The sequence below is a fragment of the Staurois parvus genome, unplaced genomic scaffold (assembly GCF_062004578.1).
Source record: "Staurois parvus isolate SC_StPar_1 unplaced genomic scaffold, SC_StPar_1.0 ptg000019l, whole genome shotgun sequence".
Classification (NCBI taxonomy): Eukaryota; Metazoa; Chordata; class Amphibia; order Anura; family Ranidae; genus Staurois; species Staurois parvus.
The window spans coordinates 20,463,803-20,487,389 of NW_028317815.1; the positions used below are offsets into that span (position 1 = coordinate 20,463,803).

Below are 23,587 nucleotides of genomic sequence, written 5' to 3' on the forward strand. Positions count from 1 at the left end.
TTGCAGTGAACAGAAGTAGTTAGGAAATAAACTGTCTGAGTCTGAGGAGATAAACATGAGTGAGAACTGTTCATAATGCAATGTATTTACATAAGGGTTGCATGGGACAGATCTGGAGGAACTGGGAACTAAAATTAATTCAGATGTTTGACACAAACTGCAAAACGTTTTTGCATATCAGCATTGACTTTAAAGAGATAATTGACCCCTCTGTGTTTTTTTTTCTCTTTAGCCCTCTTCTACTTATGTGCTGTTAGCCACAGTTAACAAAATCACATCCCCAGAAAATTCAGTGTTGTTCTTTTGGATTGCCTCCATTGCCACATTCCTAATCTCTCCATCTTCTGTCCTACATCCTTGGGATCTGGCTGTTTCTTTCTGGTTCTTGCAGCTGGCCCCTTGATGGCATGGCGCCAGGTCCTCTCTTCAGCACTGTTTGAAGCCCCAAACCATGCCTCCTGGGATATGTGGTGTACATAGCCCGGGAGGCTCTAGGAGCAGGGCTGGTGTCAATCTTGTTTAGATCTCCCCTGTCAGCTCCAGCACACTGCTTTGTATGGCTCTGCATAGCAAAGCCATACAAAGTAGTGTGCTTACAGTGGAAAGTGCCTCATAGTAAAACACACACAGCACACAGTTAACCCGTTGATCACCCCATATGTTAACCCCTTCCTTCCCAGTGCCATTAGTACAGCGTCAGTGCTTTTTATTAGCACTGATCTCTGTATTGGTGTCACTGGGGATGTCAGTGACACCAAGTCAGTTCCCCCCCAGTGTCAGAATGCACTCCCACGAGAAGTCTCTGATTGCCGCCATTACTAGTAGAAAAATATAAAACATTTCAGTATATATACCGCCATTTGTAAACGCTATAACTTTCACGTAAACCAATTAATTTACACATACTCTGATTTTTTTTTAGCAGACATGTAGCAGAATACATTTTGCCCTAAGTTTTTATGATGAAATTAGATTTTTTAAAAATTTTTTATTGGACATGTTTAATAGCAAAAAGTTAAAAATATTGTTTTTTTTCTCAAAATTGACTTTTTTTTTTGTTTTATAGCGCAAAAAATAAAAAACGCACAGGCGATCAAATACCACCAAAAGAAATCTCTATTTGTGGGAAAAAAAGTATGTAAATTTATTTTGGGTGCAGCATTGCATGACCGTGCAATTGTCAGTTAAAATAACAGCGCCATAACGCAAAAAATGGCCTGGTCAGGAAGGGGGGTAAATCCTCTGGAGAGCAAATGGTTAATAAATGGCAATAAAACCTGGAAGTTGATTGGTTTCTATGCAGAGGTGAGTCTGATTTTGCTCTCTCCAGCTTTAGTAAATAAACCCCAGTCTCTCATCAAGACAGCCTGACTATGCCCGCCTATTACAGCTTCTATGAATGGAGGGGCAGAACTTTCAATCATCCACTCATCCTCTATTTATGGATAATTTTCTATGGCTCTGGACGGGAGGAGATTTTCACAAAATAGAAAAGAAATCAACACAAGGGATATATCATACTGACTGTAAGTTATGCCCCTTGTGCTGATTTTTCAATGTGTGATTTTGAATGCATTTTGGGCTTTATTCTGTTATTGATTATGTTTTCCTTTACAAGTTAAAACACTTCACTGCTGTAAATCCTCCACAGGACATTACATACACAGAAACTTCTTTAAATCCGTCTGTTATAAATGTTTATTTGTAGATATATAACCTAGAAGCATGTCAAACACTGACAAACCAATTCAGGAGGGCAGTATTTGCAATATGAAACCAGACTCAAGAACAAGGGCATATGACTTCAAACTAACTAGAGGACAGTTCAAAACTAATCTTAGAAAGTATTATTATACTGAAAGGGTAGTTGATTCTTGGAATAGACTTCCAGCAGAGGTAGCGAGCCAGTCAACAGCGAATGGCTTCAAACATGCTTGGGAAAAACATAGATCTATACTAAAAAAAGTTAATGAAATAAAAACCAAACAAACACGATATATCTATATATATATAGATATATATATATATATATATATATATAATAAAAAAAACCCCAAAACAAATAAACCCCTCCCTCTAAAAAAAACGGGCAGACTCGCTGGATCATGCGGTCTTTTTTGTGCACTTTTCTATGTTTTTTTGTTTCATACTATTGGCCTCGGTTATTAGGGAGCAGGATTGCATGTCACAGAAATCTTCCATTAAATTACACTACATAGCATACTATTAGGACACATTATATATCTATATCAAACACCATACAATTAATAAAGCTTAATAGCTACAAAGTTTCTCCCATCTTCTGGATAAACATGATTGTATATGTAAAACAGAATACGTCACTGAATATGCAGCATGTTATTGTGTAATGTGGATCCTTATTTTCTGTTGCCAGGTTGTAGTTTTAAGTGATGAACCAGAGAAAAAATAAAATAGAAAAAAAAATCATCTGTGTAAGATCATATAGAAACACCTAAGGACCAGAAATGAACTGGGCAGTATGATGGTTTTCATTAAAAAAGAAACGGGTTCAAATCCTCATCTACTCTATCCAAAACAAAATGGAAAAAAATGCTGGACTTTTACTTTAAGCATTTTTGTACATTTGTAACCAATAGAATTGAAGGGCTTTTATGTTTAAATAGGTTTATCTTGTATTGTGCAGTATTAGTGACCCTAAATCCATTACGTTGTCCATACTGGCTGTTCAGGGTGCAGTGCTCCAAAGATCATATGCTATGTACTGTATATGAACTTAGACAAGACTTTCTTCCTGCCTTAGGATCTGTTTTCCCTCACAGCTGAACAGGGGAGGATACGAAGGAAGTGTGATAATAAAATATTCTGGAAGGGAAGGCTGCAATATTTATTTTGGTTGTATGTGAACTGCACAGTTTCCAGGACACTGATGATAATGAACAAGACCCAGGAGTGGCTGTTCTATGGACTGATAATGCATTGTTAACATCATTATTACATTTACACTACATTGTTTAAAAAATAGACACTGAAATCTATGATTCAGTTATCCAAAAAAGACATATCAAATTATATGGCAAGCTTAAAAGGTAAAGGTCAAGAAGTAAATGACCTGTGTGATTACAGAACAGAGCAAATTTTACATCTATATGCATCTGAGAGTTCAAGAACAGCCAGGTCTATCAGAAGATACACAAGGGGAATGTTGTATGATTTACTGTATGACAGCTTACCTTTACTTTGGCATGGGATCATTGGTTGTGTATGCCACCACTTTCACTAAACTGAGTACTGTGTGAAATCTGTCAAGCTAGCTGACGTCATAGTGCTTTTTTACACCTATGTGTATGCAATAATGCATGTTTTTGATGTACTGCATTCCTTTATGCACTTTTTTGGTCATTTCATATGCATGTTTTTGTTCATTTTACACATCAAAAATTGCATAATGTCCTTTATGCTTAGAATACATATACAGGGGTGCATATAGGTTGTGATTGATCCCATTCAAGTTTTCAATATTTGTGCAAAAATGTGACCTAAAACATGGTTCTGGTATTATAACTTGATAATGAAAACATATTTAAATAAAAGAGATAGAACAGTATACCTTTTATTTGTTATTTTGGAAAATGATCAAAATTTGCATATTTGCATGTGGCAAACGTACGTGAATCTCCAGGGTTTTCAGTTCATTTGAAATTAAAATTGGGGCTTCTTCTGATGGGCAGCCAGGGGACAGTAAAAATAGGCATGAGAGCTGCAATTTTAATGCCCCCAGCCGCCCACTTGAATTTTACAGATGCAGCTGGACAGGGCTGTACACATGCTACATCTGCGATACTTTGCTTTATAGCGTCTGCATTTTTAACTCAGGATGCAGAGTTTGACAGGCAGCACTGCAGTTGTGCTCAGATTGCAATTGCGGTGCAATCCCGCAATATGTAAATATGCCATTCTGAAATTTAAAAAAAAAATTAAAAAAAAAAACAGGAAGTAGTGCCACCTGAAAGCCTGTCAGTCGCTGCAATGCCGCCAATCTTAAGCAGTAGCACATGTATGAAAGAAGCCTTAAAAGTCACAGATTTCAACCAATAGGATGATAACTAGATGTGGGTATCACAGGCACTGAGCAGGGCCGGTGCTAGACTATATTAAGCCCTAGGCAAGACCAGCTACTTGGACCCCCCCCCCCAAAATAAAACATAAATAAATAAAAAAAATCACACAGAGAAACAAGAAAAAAGAGAATTACAAAACTCCACAGTGATCAACAGCTGCCATTCGGCTGTATCCCTCCAAACAGTTATTAACCTCCCTGGAGGTATTCCCGAGTGTAGCTCGGGGTAAAGTTTCAGTACCACAGGTGGTAACCCCGAGCTACACTCGGGAATACCCTGCAGCGCTGATCTGGGATCTGTTCTTCTCTTACCTTGTCCTGCGCTCCTGCAATGTCCCTCCTGCAGTGTCCCCGACAATGTCCTCCGGTGGATACCGGCATCTGTCTTCTGGGTTCTGTTCCCTGTGACGTCAGGACGTACGGGGATGGAACGGCGGGAAATTTAAAAATGTGAAAAAGTGACATTCACTAAATACACTAAAACCACATAATAAAACATTACTGTATCAAACCATTTCACATACATTTTGTCCCGTGCCCTGCCTGCATTTTTACCATTATTTCTGCCTGGAAACTGAGAAACATCCATGGCGTCCAAAAAGCGTCCCTTTAGGTCAAAAGCGGTTTTAGACCAGCTAGAGAACAGCGATAGTAAATTAGAACCACTGGCAGAATTGAGTGATAATGATTCATGGATAAGTCAGACAACTGTTAAAAAATATGATGTGTTTGAATGATCCAAATAACAATATTTGGCTTTTGGCGCTGTTGGAAGGCACAGGCATGTGGCATGCATCTGGATGGTGCTGGCTGGATGCCCTGTTGCCAGCAGCCTGTAAAACTTTATGAGAGGCCAAAAGCTGCAGTGGCTGGATGGTGCATGAGTGCTAATTATGTTTAGGCTAGTATGCTCCCGGGGGTGAATGCCAGGAAAACAGACTGCTTGCATTCCAGGCATACTACCCTAAACATTAGTACCACTAGATGCATCATATAGCTGTAGCAGCTTTCAGCCTTTCATAGAAATTTACAGCCTGCTGCCAGTGGGCTAGACCTTTTGCAGGCACCAAAATGCTGGGATTTCATGCACCAGGGCTAACTACTCAGTATATATGATGCCTAAGCATAGCTTTCAATGAAAACGCATTGAAACAGTACTTACACTTTAAAATTGTCATATATAAAATTTCTTGCAATGCATACATTAAAATATCAGTATTAGGTTCCAAACTGCGTTATGCAAAGGATTTAATTTCCCATATTTTTTTAAGATAACAAAATTAACAATGTATCCTTGGAGAGGGAAATTATTTATCTTGATGTCTTGCATAAGACCTTAAAGAATGTTTAGACTAACTATAGTGGATGAATAGCAGCTGGATACAGCCGAGAAGTGATTAATTGGGAAATCCTTGGTCAGTTTCTGATAAGACTGTCATCCAGCTTGTCTAACAAGTGAGATTTCACAGTGACTGAGCTGTGCAATGACTTAGTGTGACATTCAGCTATAACTGTGCTGGTTCCATAAATTGGATAAGTATAATAATCATGTGATAAAAGATTTCTTGGTGCCCTTTTTCCAAAGAGGCTTTTGGCTCTGCTTTTCGTTCTTACATATTATAGCACCTAAGTGACCACCAATTCAGTCCTGTTTCCCACATTTTAAACAACAATCAGATCCTTATACCCCTGTTACAAACCTAATAATAATCCAAGCCATCCATATATCATAGATCTCATTATATGAAATAATATTACAGAATACATTTCTATGGTTGGATTTTTACTGGGGGGCAGCACAGTGGCTAAGTGGTTACCCTTTCTACCTGGCAGCACTGGGGTCCTTGGTTTGAATCCCAAACACTGCACAGTTTGTATGTTCTCCCTGTGCCTGCGTGGGTTTGCTCCGGAAACTTTGGTTTCCTCCCACACTCCAAAGACATGATGGTAGGTTAATTGGCTTCTGTATAAATTGACCCTAGTATGTGTATGTATTTAATGTGAGGTAGGGACCTTAGATTAACCTCCCTGGCAGTATTCCTGAGTGTAGCTCGGGGTAAAGTTTCAGTACTACAAGCGGTAACCCCGAGCTATACTCGGGCTCACCATGTGACACTGCTCTGGGATCTGTTCTTCTGTTACCTTGTCCTGCGCTCCCGCGATGTCCCCCCTGCAGTGTCACCGGCAATGTCCTCCGGCGGATGTCGGCATCTGTCTTCTTGGTTCCGTCCCCTGCAACGTCGAGACGTGCGGGGAAGGAACGGTGGGAAATTTGAAAATGACAAAAAGTGACATTCACTAAATACACTAAAATCACATAGTAAAACATTACTGTATCAAACCATTTCACATACATTTTGTCCCTAGTGCTTTGTCCTGTGACCTGCCTGCATTTTTACTGTTCTTTCAGCCTGGAAACTGAAAAACGTCCATGGCGTCCAAAAAGAGTCTCTTTATGTCAAAAGCGGTGTTAGACCAGCTAGAGAACAGCGATAGTAAATTAGGACCACTTGCAGAATTGAGTGATAATGATTCGTGTGGAAATTTGTCATCAGACACTGAAAACGATTTTGTGACTTTGCTCAGTGATGTGCGAACTTGGCGCTCTATTTCAAAATTCAGTGTTTTTGGTTTGATTATATTATTGAATTAAATTTATTATTATTATATTATTATTTTTTTATGATTATTTATTAAATTATAATTTATGATTTCGTGTTTCAAATTTTAACATACCCGGGATGTTTACTAGACTCTTGTTCGGACAGATTTCAGTGAGTTATTCCTAAAAATTACAGCCTACAATAAAAAAATACATCGTTCCATGCAAAAAAATTTACCGCTTTGAGCACAGAAATATGGACATAATCAGACCGCTAGGGAGGTTAAAGGACCTTGAATATTAGGGACTGATGTGGATGAACAATATATATGTAAAGCGCTGCTTAAATTGACATTGCTATATAAGTATCTGTAATTAAAAAAAACTTACCACAAATTCATAAAATCCACCTATACATAAAGTTCTTATACTATATCTCCTAACATTTTATGTTATCCTGCCTCTATGTCCTCCTCTTAATGACCAACTTAGGCAGACTGATCATTTACTTATTATAGTACAATAACACAATTATTTACTTATTTATTTATTACATATATTACATTTATTTATTACATATTACTTATATAGCCCTGTCAATTTACACAGAGCTTTACATATATATATATTATACTTTCACATAACAGAGTGTACGTTATACATTGCCTTACTATACTATGCTGTTCTGGTAAGTGATGAATCTGTCTAGTTTGGTTGTTTGTAAGAATGTAGCATGCATGGAATAATTATGTATTTTATATTACCCTGGACACTTACCTCCTTTTGCTCCTCCTGATGAAGTAAACCATTGCTTTAAGAAACATGTAGAGCAGGGATCTCCAAACTTTCTAAGCAAAGGGCCTGTTTACTGTTCTTCAGGCTTTAGGGGAAACAGACTGTGGCTGGTAGGAGTAGAAGATGCACTATCATGAATGGGAGTAAGCAATACCCCATCATTAGTTTTAATGGGAGGAATAATGCCCCATTGTTGGTATCAGTTGGAGGAATGGTGCTCCATCATTGGCATCAGTGGAAAGAATTGTGCCCCAAGGACCCCAAAGAGGCAAGCAAAGGACCACATCTGGCCCCCTGGGCCACATTTTAGAGACTACTAATATAGAGGAATATGTCCCCCAACAGTGACCCGAGAATTCGTAATGTGAACGACAACATAAGGATAGATATAAGGGCTATAGGACAAATGAGGGGACATGGAGGTGGAATAGCACAAATTTTTAAGAGATATAATATAAGTACACTTTTATGTATAAGAGGGTTTTATGAATGGCACAGATATGCACCTGATTTTTTTTTATAAAAGATGTAAATAATAAATGAAGAATATAAAAAGCATTTATGAATTTATGAACTAAAATCCCAGTTTTGTGTTCGGAATCTGTGTTTTGTAAAATAATATATTAAAGGATGAAAAATATGGCTGTGGAAGGGCAGCATGGGACCATTCTGTGCTGCTCCAGGAATGGGTGCAAAGCAGGGTTTGACTTGTAAATGAAACCTGAAGAAACCCTTTTAGTCAAGTGAGCCTGACCCAGCCTGAAAAGTGTTACCAACACCACCACTGAAGTGCAAGCACCTTATCACTGGTGTAAATATTTGTGTTAGGATCCTGGGTCTACGAATCCTTGGGACTACAAGAATACATAGGGGTTAATTTGAAGATTAGCACATGCTTGCAGTCAACAAAGGGTTATTATCGTCATCTGTGTTGGCACTTAGGCACTTTTTAGGCCAGGTCAGGTTCACTTTAAGCATCTGTCAAGGCAATATGCAATAAAAAAGCAGTGCATCTCTACAATATGTGCACATTTCCCAGTGTTATAGACCTTTAAATGACACTGCAAATACAGAAGAATACCTATTAATTTTCCGGATGGGCACTCAGCTCCTAAATCCTGTTGTGAGCTGACAACACACAGTATTTCTGTGAACTGAGTGTTTTCAGCCAGCCCATTGTCTTTTGCTAAACTACTCAACCACTCCAACTCTCGAATCTCTTTGATATAAAGGCTAATTATTTTGTAGTCCAAAATAAGAACTAGGAGAGATCTTTGCGATAAAGCAGGACGTGTAAAGAGGACACAGGACAGCTTTGAAATTTTGACATTATCAAAAATTTTTTGCACTTACCAAACAGATATAACAAAATGCTTACAATGATATATGAAAGGGTTAGTTCGCTTTACCGAAAAACTGCCTATGTAGTCAAGAGGTAGACATAAACAAATTATGGGGCTTTGACCAAAAGTAAATAATGACTGACAAACTGCAAGGAGTGCCATCACCCGTTGTGCTTTGTTAATAAGACATTGTTTAGACATTCCTAGCCAATTCCTACCCCCTTGTCTCTCCTGTCACAGTAGCTCCGAGCTCAGTGTTGCTACAAAGGAGATAGTGGACCATACATGTGTGGGGGTTTGACAGCTCGCTCCTGTGATGAGGGTGAGCAATATTGACAGGAATCAAGTCCTTGGATAAGGCGGTAACACCAGTCCTCCTGTATGAGGCCCAGGCCAGCAGGGGGGTCAGACAGCTGAACGAATCGAATGTGGGCGGGGAGAGTGATCGGAGAGAGCCATACAGGGAATTGGTTCCAGTAATTGTCCCCCTGGTGTACCCATCATCCTCCTAGTGCACCATATGTTTTGCTCTTCTGCCCAGGGACCCATGTGTCCCCCCCCCCCCTTAGTGCTGCCGGCTTCCCTCCTCTCCTTCCCACTAGCAGCTGCAAGCACACAATAGGATCCTTCAGGATGGAGAGTGGGGGAATGGTCTGGTGAATATGTCACATTTACTAGGCTCTAATTTTCCTGAATGAACATAATGAGTGAGCTGTATCAATCATTCACTGTGCTAATTCATAACTGAAGCACTGTAAACTGTGTTTTTTTTTTGGGGGGGGGGTATCTGGTTGTCTGTATGGGGCCCAGTGGTTTCTAACAGCAGCTTTGGCTAGAGGTGTCTCAGCAACATCCTAGCAACAAGGTAGGACATGATGATGCCGTCTCTGGGAGTTTTTTGGCCAGGCTTTGGGAGGTACACTATATGATCAAAAGTTTGTGGACACCTTATAATCTCACATACTATATGGCAAAAATTACTGTATCTGACACCCCCTCCTAATTATTGAGTTCAGGTGTTTCCAATGAAGTTACAGCATACAAAGAAAAATTAAACAACGGTGTGCTTCCAACCTTGAGACAACAGTTTTAAGACGTGACTGCCCAAATGTGAGGTCCAAAATGGTATGGTTTAATGAGCTTGGTGTGGAGGAACCTGAGTTGCCTTCACAGAGCCTTGACCTCAAGCCTATTGAATATCTTTAGGATATACTCACATGCCTATTGCATGCGAGACCTTCTCGTTCAACATCAATACTACACCTCACAAATTCTCTTTTTACTAATGGGTCAAATTCCCACAGACATGCTTTTCAGTGGAAACTGTTATAGCCCCAAAGTGTTCTTCAGTTGTGTGACAATGCTCATGGTTTTGGAATGGCATATTTAACAAACTCATATATTGTAGGTGCGATGGTCAGGTGTCCACAAACCTTTGATCAAATAGTGTATATAAATGGCCCACACTTATAACCAGGGCATTTTCCAACTTTAGTCAAAGCTGCACAGTTTATTTTTATCTACAGGCACCCCATACTTGCAAAGACAGTTTTCTTGCAAATAAGAGAAGTTGACACACACTTTAACTTTTGGAATGTTCACTGATGCATACATAAGAAAGACATTTTAAGACTGTGATGTAAACATACATTTGCTGAAAAAAAAATGTTTTATTCTTTTCCAGGGGAATGTAAAAATCTGCAAGATCTAAATTTGTCGGAGTGCCCAAATTTAAACGTAAGTGACTTGTATCAGTGCTATTTAAAGCAGCTTGCAGATTTCAAAATGAAGTAATCGTATTCAGATGTAACATCTATTCTGCAGCCAGAGCCATATGGATTCATTTATTTCTGTTATAAAACCACTGACCCTCCCTTCATGCAGGATAAAACAGTCTTGTTAAATAAATTATTGTATTTTATTTTAGAATTGTACTTGAAGCATAGATACTCACAGTGGAAAACAGACTGCTGTGGTGTGGAGATTTTAGTGTGTTATTCCTTGGTGATATTACTAATTATTAATAGTTTAGAATAGTTTAGATTGGGGATCCCTTTGTAGTATGCATCTAGCAAGTATACAGTATGAACATTTTGCAATGCAGAATTTTTGTAAACCAGACTTGATAATGCATGCTGTGCCAGATAGGTTTGTTGATACATGTAAAAACACCCATCTAGCCCACCCTTCACCCTTGCTGTTGTAAGTGCACCAATGTATACTTGTATCTACATTGCTACTTGCCACTTACCTGGGGTGAAAATGATCAGTGATAAGCTCAGGTGTGTTTGGACATGAGTTCAAACTAGCCTGAGCTATCCTGCCAGGAAGCTGTCAAAGCTGACAGCCTATCATAAATGACAGCTATATGTATACATGCCCCCTGCATACATGTTACTGCGGGCCAGGGAATGCCTTTGCTGCTTACGATTGGCTGTCAGCTTTGACAGCTTTCCGGTGGGATAGCTGAGCCGGGTTTGGACTCGTCTGAACATGCTTGAGCTCATCCCTAAAAATGACAGAATAAATAACCTCTTCTAAAGTTTTTTTATATGAGCGCTATAGTTGCTTACAACCCTAACCACTTCAGCTCTCACACCTAGAATAGAGATAAAATAAAAAAAGTACAAACAAGGCTTTATTTTGGTGATATTGTATTGTAGAAAGTATGTTATTTTCTGTGAATCTATTGACAAAAAGATATCAAAAATGAAAACTGATGTCTAATAAAAAACATTTTAGTTGCATACATTGCCAGTCACATAGCTTGCCACTAATGGAGAGTATCCTTTGTCCTGTCTGCTGCTGGTTACTGTAAAAAAAAGTCCTTTCTGTGAAGTCTGATCTAATCACAGTGATGATCTTCCAGTGCTGCAGGGGTTAAGAGTGGTGGCTGCAACAGTGAGGGGATTGCAACGCTTGCCCTCCTCTTCTTCCTCCCTCTTCCATTGACAAAGGATAGAGGAGTGAAAGATGAATGACATGATCTCCCTCTGTCCATTCACTAAACACCTTGCATTCTGGGAGAAAAGACATTTTGTAAATGCTGGAGGGAGGAGGAAGGGGAGGGTGAATGGCACAATTTAGTTTGCAGTAAAGTTACTGATCACTTAAGCGAATTAGATCTTTCTTCAATTTGACACCAATGAGCACTGAGTAGTCTGAAACACCCATGCTAATACTAGCCCTCTATAAACATAATTTACTTTGTTGTCCAGGATGAAGCTATGAAAGGTATCATTGAAGGATGTCCTGCTTTACTTTATCTCAATTTATCACATACTGAAATAACTAATGCTACTCTACGAGTGATGTCCAGGTAGGTTTGGTAACAAATTTTTCCATTGCAGCAATGCCAACTAGCAGCCAAATGCATACTATCATGATGACCTTCTTGACCTGTCCCCTATGGTCCATAGCAGGGGTCTCCAAACAGTCTAAAAAAGTGTGAGGAATAGTGCCTCATTGTTGGTGTCAGTGGGAGGAATAGTGCCTCATTGTTGGAGTCACTGAAAGGAATAGTGCCCCATCTTTGGCGTCAGTGGAATAGTCCCCCATCATTGTTGCAGAGGAAGAATTTATGCTCCATCATTAGTGTCAGTGGGAGGAATACCCACTGCCCCCAGCGTGGGTTTTCCAGCGTTTGAGGAAGTGAGAGGATCCATGGTTGTTTTAAAGTGCTTTCATTTTAATATACAATGTAAGTGTGATTTTAAGAAATATTGTTTTTTTACTGACTTACTACACTATATGAGGCATTCTTTCATTTGGATGAAGAACTGGCATCCGGCAGAATGGAGGATTTCCATTATTGCCCATTATCCATTATATGGGAGGAGGAGTGGATAGCCCTCTAGTGGCTAAATAAGATATTGCGAGGTCCGGATTTATGGAGATGTCTTCGTATAAGTGCCCGGTAGGCAAGTGTTTAAAGGGTGCCTCGGGACTGTCCATAATTTTGAAGGGTACTTTGACTGAAAAAAGGTTGAAAAACATTGCTTTAGATGAACTAAGCATGTGTCCCACAACACTAGCATGCTGCACATGATCTCTGTTCTTTGCAATGTATCATTTTGAGCCCACCATCACTTTGATGCCCTATATAAGGTGACCCTTTTTCAGTTTTATTTATTTATTTCAGGTACTTATATAGCACCGTCAATTTACACATCGCTTTACATATATATTGTACATTCACATCAGTCCCTAACCCTCAAGGGGCGTACAATCTAAGGTCCCTAACTCACATTCATACATACACATACTAGGGTCAATTTAGACAGGAGCCAATTCACCTACCAGCATGTTTTTGGAGTGTGGGAGGAAACCCACACAGGCACAGAGAGAACATGCAAACTCCAGGCAGGTGGTGTCGTGGTTGGGATGCGAACCGACAATCCTAGTACTGCCAGGCAGAAGTGCTAACCATTTAGCCACTGTGCTGCAGTTAAAAACTAAGCTAAGCTTCAGCACCTAACATTCCACTGTCCAATGAGAGTGCCCTTACATTCACTGAGGCAATCTCATTGGACAGTGACATGGCAGTTGGCAGGGTTTAATCATTAAGTCAGAAGGAGTCAGGCCGAAGTAATAAAGTGAAATTCATTCAGAGAAGTGCATAGAGGTTTTTGGGGGTAATAAAGTTAACAATGGGCATCCACTGGGATCTGCTCATAGCCAGAGTTTACTTTCCATGTTTAAAACTAAATAAAGTACACGTTAATGTTGCAGCCTTTAGAAGACAACCATTTTGTAATGTAAGTGTTTTAAACTATGGCCTGAAGGCCAGTTATGGCCTTCTGTGTAACTTCTCTTCCTCTGGATGAATGAGTAGCATGACAGCAGCAGTGACAGTTTTACAGTTAGGCCTCATGCAGACTGCTGCTCCAAAACTGACGTTTTTGGGGATTTGGGCATTTTTTTGTCTAAGCCCCTGAACACACCTCAATAAAAGCCTTTGTGTCCATGCACTTTTTAGGAGGAGTTTAGGAGCAGCAGGTTTTAGAGGCAGTCAAAGCTCTTTCTCCTGAACGCAGAAAAATCACATTCAAGAGATGAACATTTGGGCATAAAAACGCCAAACGCGGCTAAACGTGGCTAAACATGCCTAAGAGCTAGGCGCATGTAGCATCTTAGCCCTTATTTATTTCAATGGCCAGAATAAATAAAAATGATGGCTAATGAAATAAATGCCCAAACATCAAACGCTGCTATACTCACCTAAACTAGTTTGAAAAAACGCAGCTTAGGTGAGTGGTTAACACTGATTTTCTTCTGTCAGGAGGAACTGTGTTTACAGTAACCAGTGTGCATGAGGCCTTATCCTTACAGTCACCACCACTGTCCTATGACTTATTCAGTCAGCTGCAGGCCAGAAAAACAACAGGAACTTGTTGTGTACTGCCACTACAACCACACAGGGGTTAATGAGTACCATAAGAGCAGCAGTGAAAGTAATAGTTACTGTAACTTCAGCTGTCCCTCAGTGGTAAGTAATTTAGTCAGCCAAGGGACACTGGATAAATGAGTAGTGGCGTAGCTATGGTGATAGTAAGGCCCTGAAGGCAGATAGCCACTCTCTGTTATACTCTCCGGTAATTCATAATACTGCAGGCCATTTATAAAATACAAGCAGCAGTATTGAGTCCACAATAATGCATTGACTTCTCCCTGCTAAATCCAGTAGAAAGAACTTTGTCAGTGGAGAAGAGTTGATTATATGACTTTGATGGCTCTTTTATTCATTCAATAATTTTATTTCATTTTTATTGTGCTACCCCACCTTTGGACTTCCAATGCCAGGAGAGCGCAATGCACATTTGTAAAGCACATGGTCATGCTTTATAAACGTGCAGTTTTTTTTTTAATATCGTGTTGTATGGCTATCCCACTGCCTTTTAAATGGACCCCCTACTGTCACTGTGATGCAGTGGTTGTCTACTAATGAGGCTGGTGTTGGTTAATCATAGTACTAGAACAGAGGATTTATCTATCCTGGCCTGCTATACTTTTTTTATGCAGTATTTGGGAATCTCTCTTGTAGAGTTGCCTCAATTGTTTTTGTGTCCAATGGCTTCAGTAATTCCATTTTGGTTTCATTGAGGCCAAGTCTAGTCATTTTCCAGGCCTTAGCTATAGTTTGCTTAGTAGCTGTTGTGACATGTAACAAAACTTTAAATTGTGCCTTAGTGATGTCAGGAGGGTGTTTATTGAGAAGTGTGATCGTGGGGTCCAGGTGACTGACAATAGTGCCTAGGAAGTTGAATATGTGGCAAAGAACATTTTTGCTCCCACTGGCCACCAACTCATACTTTTTAGGGCTCATACTTGTGAGCATATCTGGCTGTATAGCATAAGGTGCTGCAAACATGGCTGTACCTAGCTTTACTTGTGTATACATTTGAGTATGGGCACACAACTCTAGGCACAAAAATTTGTATCCAGAGTTATACATCCATATGCAAGTACACGTTTACCGAAGTATATACACATGTATAGCTGGATACAACTATTGACTTCTGTAGGAAGCTGTGGGCTTGAATTTACGCTATAGATAATGCCATGTGCATGACCACTTACTTTCACTGACCTCTGAAGCTGGAACACTTCCTATTTGCTAAAGTCTGAGACCCAGCAGTTTGACTAATGCTGAACTGACACGTTGTTTAAAACATTTAAGGACCCCTATTGTAATAATAATTTAGACCTTTAATGCTGGTTTGAAGCTTTCTGTTAGATTATTTTGAGGATACTGTGGATAATTGAATCATAACTATTTATGTAATGGGTATTATAAACAACTTATTTATCTATAGTTATAAAGAGTTCGTCCAAGTTGACTTGTTTCCAATGTAGTCTGAGACCTCTTAAAAAATTAGCTAGACTGTAACAACCACTGTCCACCAGCTCATGTAGACTTTATATAAGCATAAAAATGTTCCAATGTGCAGCAGGAGCACTACCATTTCAAAAGGTATAGTATGCCAAAAAAAGCAGTAACGTCTACCGAACAGGATATGTAGCTCATGTTAATGAAATAGGCAAGTCATTTCAAAGTTTCATTCAAACGATTTGCCTATGGGTGTTGTTATGGCACCTCTAGCTGAACATTTTTATGAAGTGCTCTCTCATTAAAGTTCTCCATAGCTTTCCTGTATGAATACATTGGTTGTTCTCATGTACAATCCTCCTTAGCTTCTTATCCAACTACTCTGTATTACAATACAGAACATATTTCCATTTGGTGGCAGTGTTGTATTATACTATATGTGCTTCACTCATGTCAACTCATTCAGCAACCGATTTACAAGTTACTCAAAGCATGCTCAAAGAAACAATATAGAAGTCAAATATGATATATAAAATATTAATGTGTTGCAAGCATACAATAATAAGCAGTACATTGGTCTGATTGAATGAAAGCAGAACATATGTAAATCACATTGTGGGTTGTTACAGGAATCTAGTGTGGACGTAGAACATACTGTTACATAAACTATCATACAATAAACTGCAGTGATTATCAGTAGTAGTTTTAAGTAATAGAATATGGCGAATTGTTTGGTATTCGGTTGTTTAATTATGTTGATGTTCCTTTAAAAACTGTGCAGAGCCTGTGGAGATTGAGTCATAAATTGTGAATCGAGGTGTACTGGTGAGGCTTTGTGTTTGGCTCACCAAGGGCTGGCTCCCCTGGCACAGAAGGAGCTTGTAAAGAAAGATCTTGGTGGGTTATTTGAAGTTGAGGTTTAGGCATACAGACTGCTTCAAATTCATAACTATCCTTTTCCTAAGCTTAAAATAATGCATACATGTGAATGCTACCTCCTGCTTACCTAATTTACTGTGAAATGTTTACCTATAAATGAAAATTTCAAAAAGTGAGAATTAGCTTTCCTCAAATCTGTGTTCAGTTTTTAAAGTAAAGTTGACTCTGTTCAATCACATCTTAAAATAACGCCAGGAAAGTATATGCTGTAAAAAAATGGTTCCTCGATGCAAACTGATGTTTACACTCCCCTTTTCTCTAAATTTTGTCTTTTTACTACTTCATACATCTATCTCAGGTCTGTTTTCTTCCCTCTAGATACCTGCACAATCTCCAGTATCTGAGCTTAGCCTACAGCCGAAAATTTACAGACAAAGGCTTACAGTACCTGGGCTCTGGAAAGGGATGTCACAAGGTCATCTACTTAGATCTCTCTGGCTGCACTCAGGTTAGTCCTTTGCCTTTCTTTTTCATGCAGACAGAAAGGGAATCCTTGGAGGGAGAAGCTGTGTCTTGCTCTCATTGTGCATCCAACTAGTGCTGGACCTTCAGGAAATTTGAGCGGTTTTAAATTACAAGTCTGCAGCTGCTTACACTCTCCTTAGGCACAGCACTATAGGCACTGGCCAAATTCCAAGGCAGTGTCATGCTTATAAACAGCTCTGGCTTACTGAACAGTGAAAGGGAGGCTTAATGCTTTCTACAAATCTTTTCTTTTGCTCTGAAGTCAACTTTCTGCAATAGAATATAGAGGACTTTAAAAATGTTTGCTAATAAGTCACATAAACAGTCCAGTAATCATTTTTACTTAAAAAAGTGTCAAAAATATGTAGTGAGCGCAAAAGAAAAAGAACTAGTGAAAGAGCAGCTAGCACAAAGTGGTAAACCCTCCTAGTCCACTAAAAACAGAAACATATACAGAAAGTGCAGCGCTTATGTGCAAAGTATATGAAGAAAACTAACATTTTTCCATGTAAACGGATATGGAAAGTAATTATACAACAATATATATAAGATTAACTTAAAGCATAAATAAAGTCCAAATAAATAAAGTAATAAAAAATTATATTTTGATGCGCTTTCTTGTGTTTTATATGACTTTTTAATTTTTTTTTTCATTATAGGTTTTATGTCACTTAGAGGTTTTTTAAGGCCTCATGGCTTTATTTTAGATTTATTTTATACTTTTTTGTATTATTTATTTATTGCAGGTACTTATATACCGCTGTCAATTTACACAGCGCTTTACATCTATATTGTACATTCACATCAGTCCCTAACCTTCAAGGGTCATACAATCTAAGGTCCCTAGCTCACATTCATACATACACATACTAGGGTCAATTTAGACAGGAGCCAATTCACCTATCAGCATGTCTTTGGAGTGTGGGAGGAACCGGAGTACCCTGAGGAAACCCATGCAGGCACAGGGAGAACATGCAAACTCCAGGCAGGTGGTGCCAAGGTTGGGATTTTAACCAATGACCCTAGTACGGCCTAGGGAAAGTGCTAACCATTTAGCCACTGTGCTGCCCATTTTGTATTTTGTATGTTTTAATTCTTGATCGCATCTTTATTGGAATAGATTATTATTTATTTTTTATATTCTTTATAATCCCCTTCTTATTAGAATTGTAGGGATATTTTCTTCTAAATCCCCTTTTTTTGGTCTCTTTTGATATTTTGGCTCTTTTCTCACTGGTATCAGTGATTATAATATTGATATCCACAGCACCCTGTGGAAATATAAGTAATTCATTTAATCAATAATTAACAATTCCCATATCTAAATAATAATATTATTATCACCTTTTGTTTATTTATTTTGCAAGTGGTTGTTTTTTGATTTACATGATCCAGAACAAAGCTGCAATGTCTGGTCTTCAATAAAATGGCGCCTGTTTGTTCACGCGCCTGAAGACTATTTAAGATGTGTATTGTGATGGCGTCAGTATGAGGCGAGTCCCTTTGAGAATGGGTGTGCACGAACGCACCAGTGAGGAGCCTACGTGCTGACATCATGCCGCCGAATCCATACGATGGTCCGGCGGCCATGTTTGTAAGTGAAGCTGTATTGCTTTTATGTGCTCCACATGGATACTAATATTTTTATGCAATAAAATACTACACTATATGCCACCATCTCTGGGATCTGGTTTCTGAGCTCTTTTATCTAGGATGCACTATCTCTGGATTGATTGTTTATCCATGCACTGGAACTGATACATCTGCCTTAGAGGGATCCCTATATAGAGCCCAGCCGCACTGGATATTTGGCCATCTGTCCCTGCAGTGAAAAGGTTACATCTTTTGGGGGGATTTCTGTACAGAGCCTAGTTGCCTCTTCTAGTGAGTGCATAGTGGTGGAGGATTGTCACAGATGCACTCTTCACAGATGTCACCTTATATCACTGGCCATGACTGATCTCTACAACACCATTAAACACTGCACTTTTTGGACTTTATTTAATATTTAAATTACGGTAATCTTATATATACAGGTGTACTCGGTTTACAAATGCCTTGGTTAATGTAATTTCCTGTTTACGAATTAAAATCCATTGAAAACAATGCTTTGGTTTACATATTTTTTAAGAATTTTTATTCGCAATACGAAATGTATGTTGGTGCAATTTTTAAATGCAATTGCCAGCTTTTGTTTTCTTCACTATAGCTCACAGAATTAGCTGTCACTTTCCCCGAAGTTAAAGGAAGCTTTGTTTCTTTGAAGAAACTAAAAGGAAACATTGTTTCTTTTAACTTGGGGAAATAAACTAAAAAGAAACTTTCTTTCTCTTAGCTTGCAGGAAAGTGACAGCTGAATCTCTGAGCTATATTGAAGAAAAAAAAGCGGTAATTACATTTAAAAACTGGCACCATAATAAATAAAAAAACGGCGTGGAGACCCCCCTCCCATCCATACCAAGCCCTTCGGGTGTGCTATCGATTTTGAGAGGAACTCCCACGCCAAAATTACAAAAAAAAAAAATGGCGTGGTGGTCCCCCCAAAATCCATACCAGACCCTTATCCAAGCATGAAGCGCGGCAAGTCAGGAAAGAGGGGGGGGACGAGCGAGCGCCCCTCCTCTCCTGCATCATACCAGGCCACATTCAACATGGGGGGGTGCTTTGGGGCAGGGGGGACCCCCCCCAAAGCACCTTGTCCCCGTGTTAATGGGGACAAGGGCCTCTTCCCCACAACCCTGGCTGGTGGTTGTGGGGGTCTGTGGACAGGGGACTTATCGGAATCTGAAAGCCCTCCTTAACAAGGGGGCCACCGGATCCCTCCCCCCACCCCCCATGTGAATTAGTATGGGGTACATGGTCCCGCTACTCATTCACAAAAAAACAAAAAGTTTAGTGTGAAAAAAGACAGAACATGGTCTTTTGCAAGTCCTTTGTTAAAAGAGAAAAATAAAAGAATGTCCCCCGCAGCAAATCCAACGTCAATGACGATGTCCGCCGCCGACCAGAAAAAAGAATTAAAAAAAAAAAGGCTCTGCTCCCGACGATGGCCCCTGGCCGTCTGCCTTCTCCAGTGGTTTGACAGTTCTTAAATATGTCATAATGTTTTGATTTTTTAATTGTAAAGCCAGTCAGATTACTCGCTATGAGTATTGTTAATATTTTCCATGTTTCTATCTTGTTTATACTGTTTAGAGGCTAAGTTCACCTTTAAAAACATAGTATATGTGCTGTGCACTGCTGACACCTGTACACTGCCATACTGACCCCTGTACGGTCCCCTGCTGACTGACCGTCCTCTGCCCTGCTGACCCCCTGTACACTGCCCTACAAAGTGCAGATCCCGGCCCTTTGCTCTGATATTTCCCATCCTCTGCCCTGCTGACCTCCTGTTTTTGTGCACTGCCCTGCTGACCTGCTATCCACTGCCCCCCCTGACATTTTTTACTGTGCCCCATATCTGGCTAGATCTGGCCCTGGTGCCATGTACCATCTATTGCCTAGGTCAGTGGTGGGCAACCTTTTTTTTCAACTGAGCCAAATCTCGCTAAAACCACGATTGAAATTTATTTTGAGAGCCACATTTTTAAAACTGAAAATACATAGGATGGTACACTGTTTTTTGTTTCAATAAGTTTTTATAGTAATTCATCCCCCATAGTAATTCACCCCCCATATAGTAATTCATCCCCCATATAGTAATTCATTCCCCATATAGTAATTCATCCCCCATATAGTAATTCATCCCCCATAATAATTCATCCTCCATATAGTAATTCATCCCCCATATAGTAATTTATCCCCCATAGTAATTCATCCCCATAGTAATTCATCCCTTATATAGTAATTCATCCCCCATATAGTAATTCATCCCCCATATAGTAATTCATCCCCCATAGTAATTCATCCCCCATATAGTAATTCATCCCCCATAGTAATTCATCCCCCATATAGTAATTCATCCCCCATAGTAATTCATCCCCCATATAGTAATTCATCCCCCATATAGTAATTCATCCCCCATAGTAATTCATCCCCCATATAGTAATTCATCCCCCCTATAGTATTTCATCCCCCCTATAGTATTTCATCCCCCCTATAGTATTTCATCCCCCCTGTAGTAATTCATCCCCCATATAGTAATTCATCCCCCATATAGTAATTCATCCCCCATATAGTAATTCATCCCCCCTATAGTAATTCATCCCCCATAGTAATTCATCCCACATAGTAATTCATCCCCCCTATAGTAATTCATCCCCCATATAGTAGTAGTAAGTAAGTAGCAAGTAGTAAGCCAAGTCCCCCCTGTGTCAACCATCCCATATAGTAATTCATCCCCCCTATAGTAATTCATCCCCCCTATAGTAATTCATCCCCCATAGTAATTCATCCCACATAGTAATTCATCCCCCCTATAGTAATTCATCCCCCATATAGTAGTAGTAAGTAAGTAGCAAGTAGTAAGCCAAGTCCCCCCTGTGTCAACTACCTTTGCTCCACGCGTTCCTCTCGCCGTGTTCCCGCGCCGTTCCGGTCTTCAGGGCGGACTGTGAGAGGAGCCTAGCTCCTCTCACGTTAGTCACGCTGCCCCGCCTACACACATCCTGACAGCCAATCACTGGCTATCAGGATGTGAGTGGCAGCGAGACTGGCCGATCATTGCATTTGAGCGCGCTGCCCTGGCTGTTTTTTTTTTGGATCACGCTGCAGAGTCCCTGCCGCCCGAGAGGAGGGAGGGGAGCGGGCGCCCGGCACACAAGAGCCGCATTAAAGCGTGTAAAGAGCCGCATGTGGCTCGCGAGCCGCGGCTTGCCGACCACTGGCCTAGGTGATCTGAGTGGAAGTGGGAGTAGGTACCTGTGAAAATCAAGTACCCACTCCCAAAACGATTGCCAAATGTTAAAGAGGATGGGGGGGGGACTTAAAGTGGAACTTCCCCTTTTGGGTGGAATTCCACTTTAAGGTAACATTAAATAGAGCAGTTGCAATAAAGCAAGTGCTTTGTTACTTTTTATTATTTCACAGCCATTAGCAGACTTTTCATTTGTGCAGCATTAGACAAAAAAGAATCACCATTGTACTGCTATGAACAGTAATATGGTTGACAACTCCCACAAGAAAATATGTTTATAGGATTTCAGTTTAACAGCAGGCAGGAGGTGATTTTATGTTCACTGATGACTCCAAACCCGTTTTACACTTAATTTGTCAAAATCTGTAGACAGCTACATAATTTATATAATCCTATTGCTACATGACCCACTGAGTCACTGATGCCTGATAGCTGTGAATAACTAAAAATGATTCATATACAGAAAGTGCAGCGCTTATGTCCAAAGCATATGAAGAACACAAAATATTTCTGTTTAAACTTATATGGAAAGTAATTATACAAAAATACAGGCATACCTCAGTTTACGAATTTCATTTGTTCTGTGGGACTTTTCGTATAGGGAAAATTTAGTAGATCAGAACGCCTTTTCCCATAGGAATGCATTGAAAACCAGTTAATCCATTCCAGAGGTCAGAAAAAAGTAAACGCTACTAAAATACTGCATGAGTTATTTTATCAAGTCATGTGGTATTTTAGTAGTGACAACCATGTGTTAATGTTTCAGCCGTCAGTGGGGTTCTACACAGACAGCTGAATGTAAAAGAATTGCCGGCAATAAAAAAAATAAATAAATAAACGGCGTAGGGTCCCCCCTCCCATCCATACCAAGCCCTTCAGGTCTAGTATGGATTTTGAGGGGAACTCCCATGCCAAAATTTAAAAAAAAATGTCACGGGGGTCCCCCCCAAAATCCATACATCATTCCTCCGTCTGTAAATTTATGGATGGTTGGCAACACAGGGTTGGGGTGTACACATACTGCCACTGTAATGTTTTGTGGACGTGGAAGAAATTCTATCCTCTGTGGCTTTCTGTGGGCACAGTGCCTGCTGAATGTGACCCATTCAAGTGAATGAGGCTGTTCTGCAAACACCCCACAACTGCGTGCAATGCATGTGGTTGCAGTGCGCTAGTGTGGGGTTCTACGGGTTAAAGCAGGTGGTGAGGAGGTTATACATCTCCTCACTGCCTGCCAACGGCTCTCTAAAGAATGATCTGAATGCAGATTGCTCTTCAGAGACCAAAGTTCATGTGAACAATCCCCTAAAGGGATGCTGGGGCTAGGCAGGAAGGGGTTAAACAGAAGCATCACAAACTTGTGAGTAATAGCTCCTTTGGGGGGGGGATATAGGGGGGGAGATAGAAGGGGGAGGGGTAAAAAGGGGGGGAGAGAAGAGGGGGATATAGAGGGGGGAGAAGGTGGGGAGATAGAGGGGGGTTGAGAAGGGGGTGAGATAGAGGGGGAGAGAAAGGGGGGAGGGGAGAGAAGGGAGGGAGATGGGGAGAGTTCAGCTGTAGTGCAGAGCTCAGCTCACTCACCCAGGCTGGTCCCTGCAGGCTCAGACAGAGGAATCAATCCTGCAGCAGCCATGTAGTTGGCTGCAGTGCTTCTAATTTC

General features: G+C 40.1%; 2 protein-coding genes across 2 annotated transcripts in view; one reads left to right on the plus strand and one right to left on the minus strand.

The window, feature by feature from the left end:
- Nucleotides 1-17,213, minus strand: part of LRRC17 (leucine rich repeat containing 17) — a 37,507-nt gene extending 20,294 nt beyond the window's left edge. The window contains exon 1 of the mRNA XM_089685627.1: nucleotides 16,996-17,213. The gene's annotated coding sequence lies outside the window, so the exon portion shown is untranslated. The remainder of the gene's footprint in view (nucleotides 1-16,995) is intronic.
- The window catches only part of FBXL13 (F-box and leucine rich repeat protein 13), a 267,401-nt gene that overhangs the window by 77,674 nt on the left and 166,140 nt on the right, over nucleotides 1-23,587 (plus strand). Inside the window, exons 10-12 of the mRNA XM_089685639.1 lie at nucleotides 10,524-10,576; nucleotides 12,058-12,158; nucleotides 16,926-17,055. Of these exons, the coding sequence (XP_089541765.1) occupies nucleotides 10,524-10,576; nucleotides 12,058-12,158; nucleotides 16,926-17,055 (284 nt within the window). The remainder of the gene's footprint in view (nucleotides 1-10,523; nucleotides 10,577-12,057; nucleotides 12,159-16,925; nucleotides 17,056-23,587) is intronic.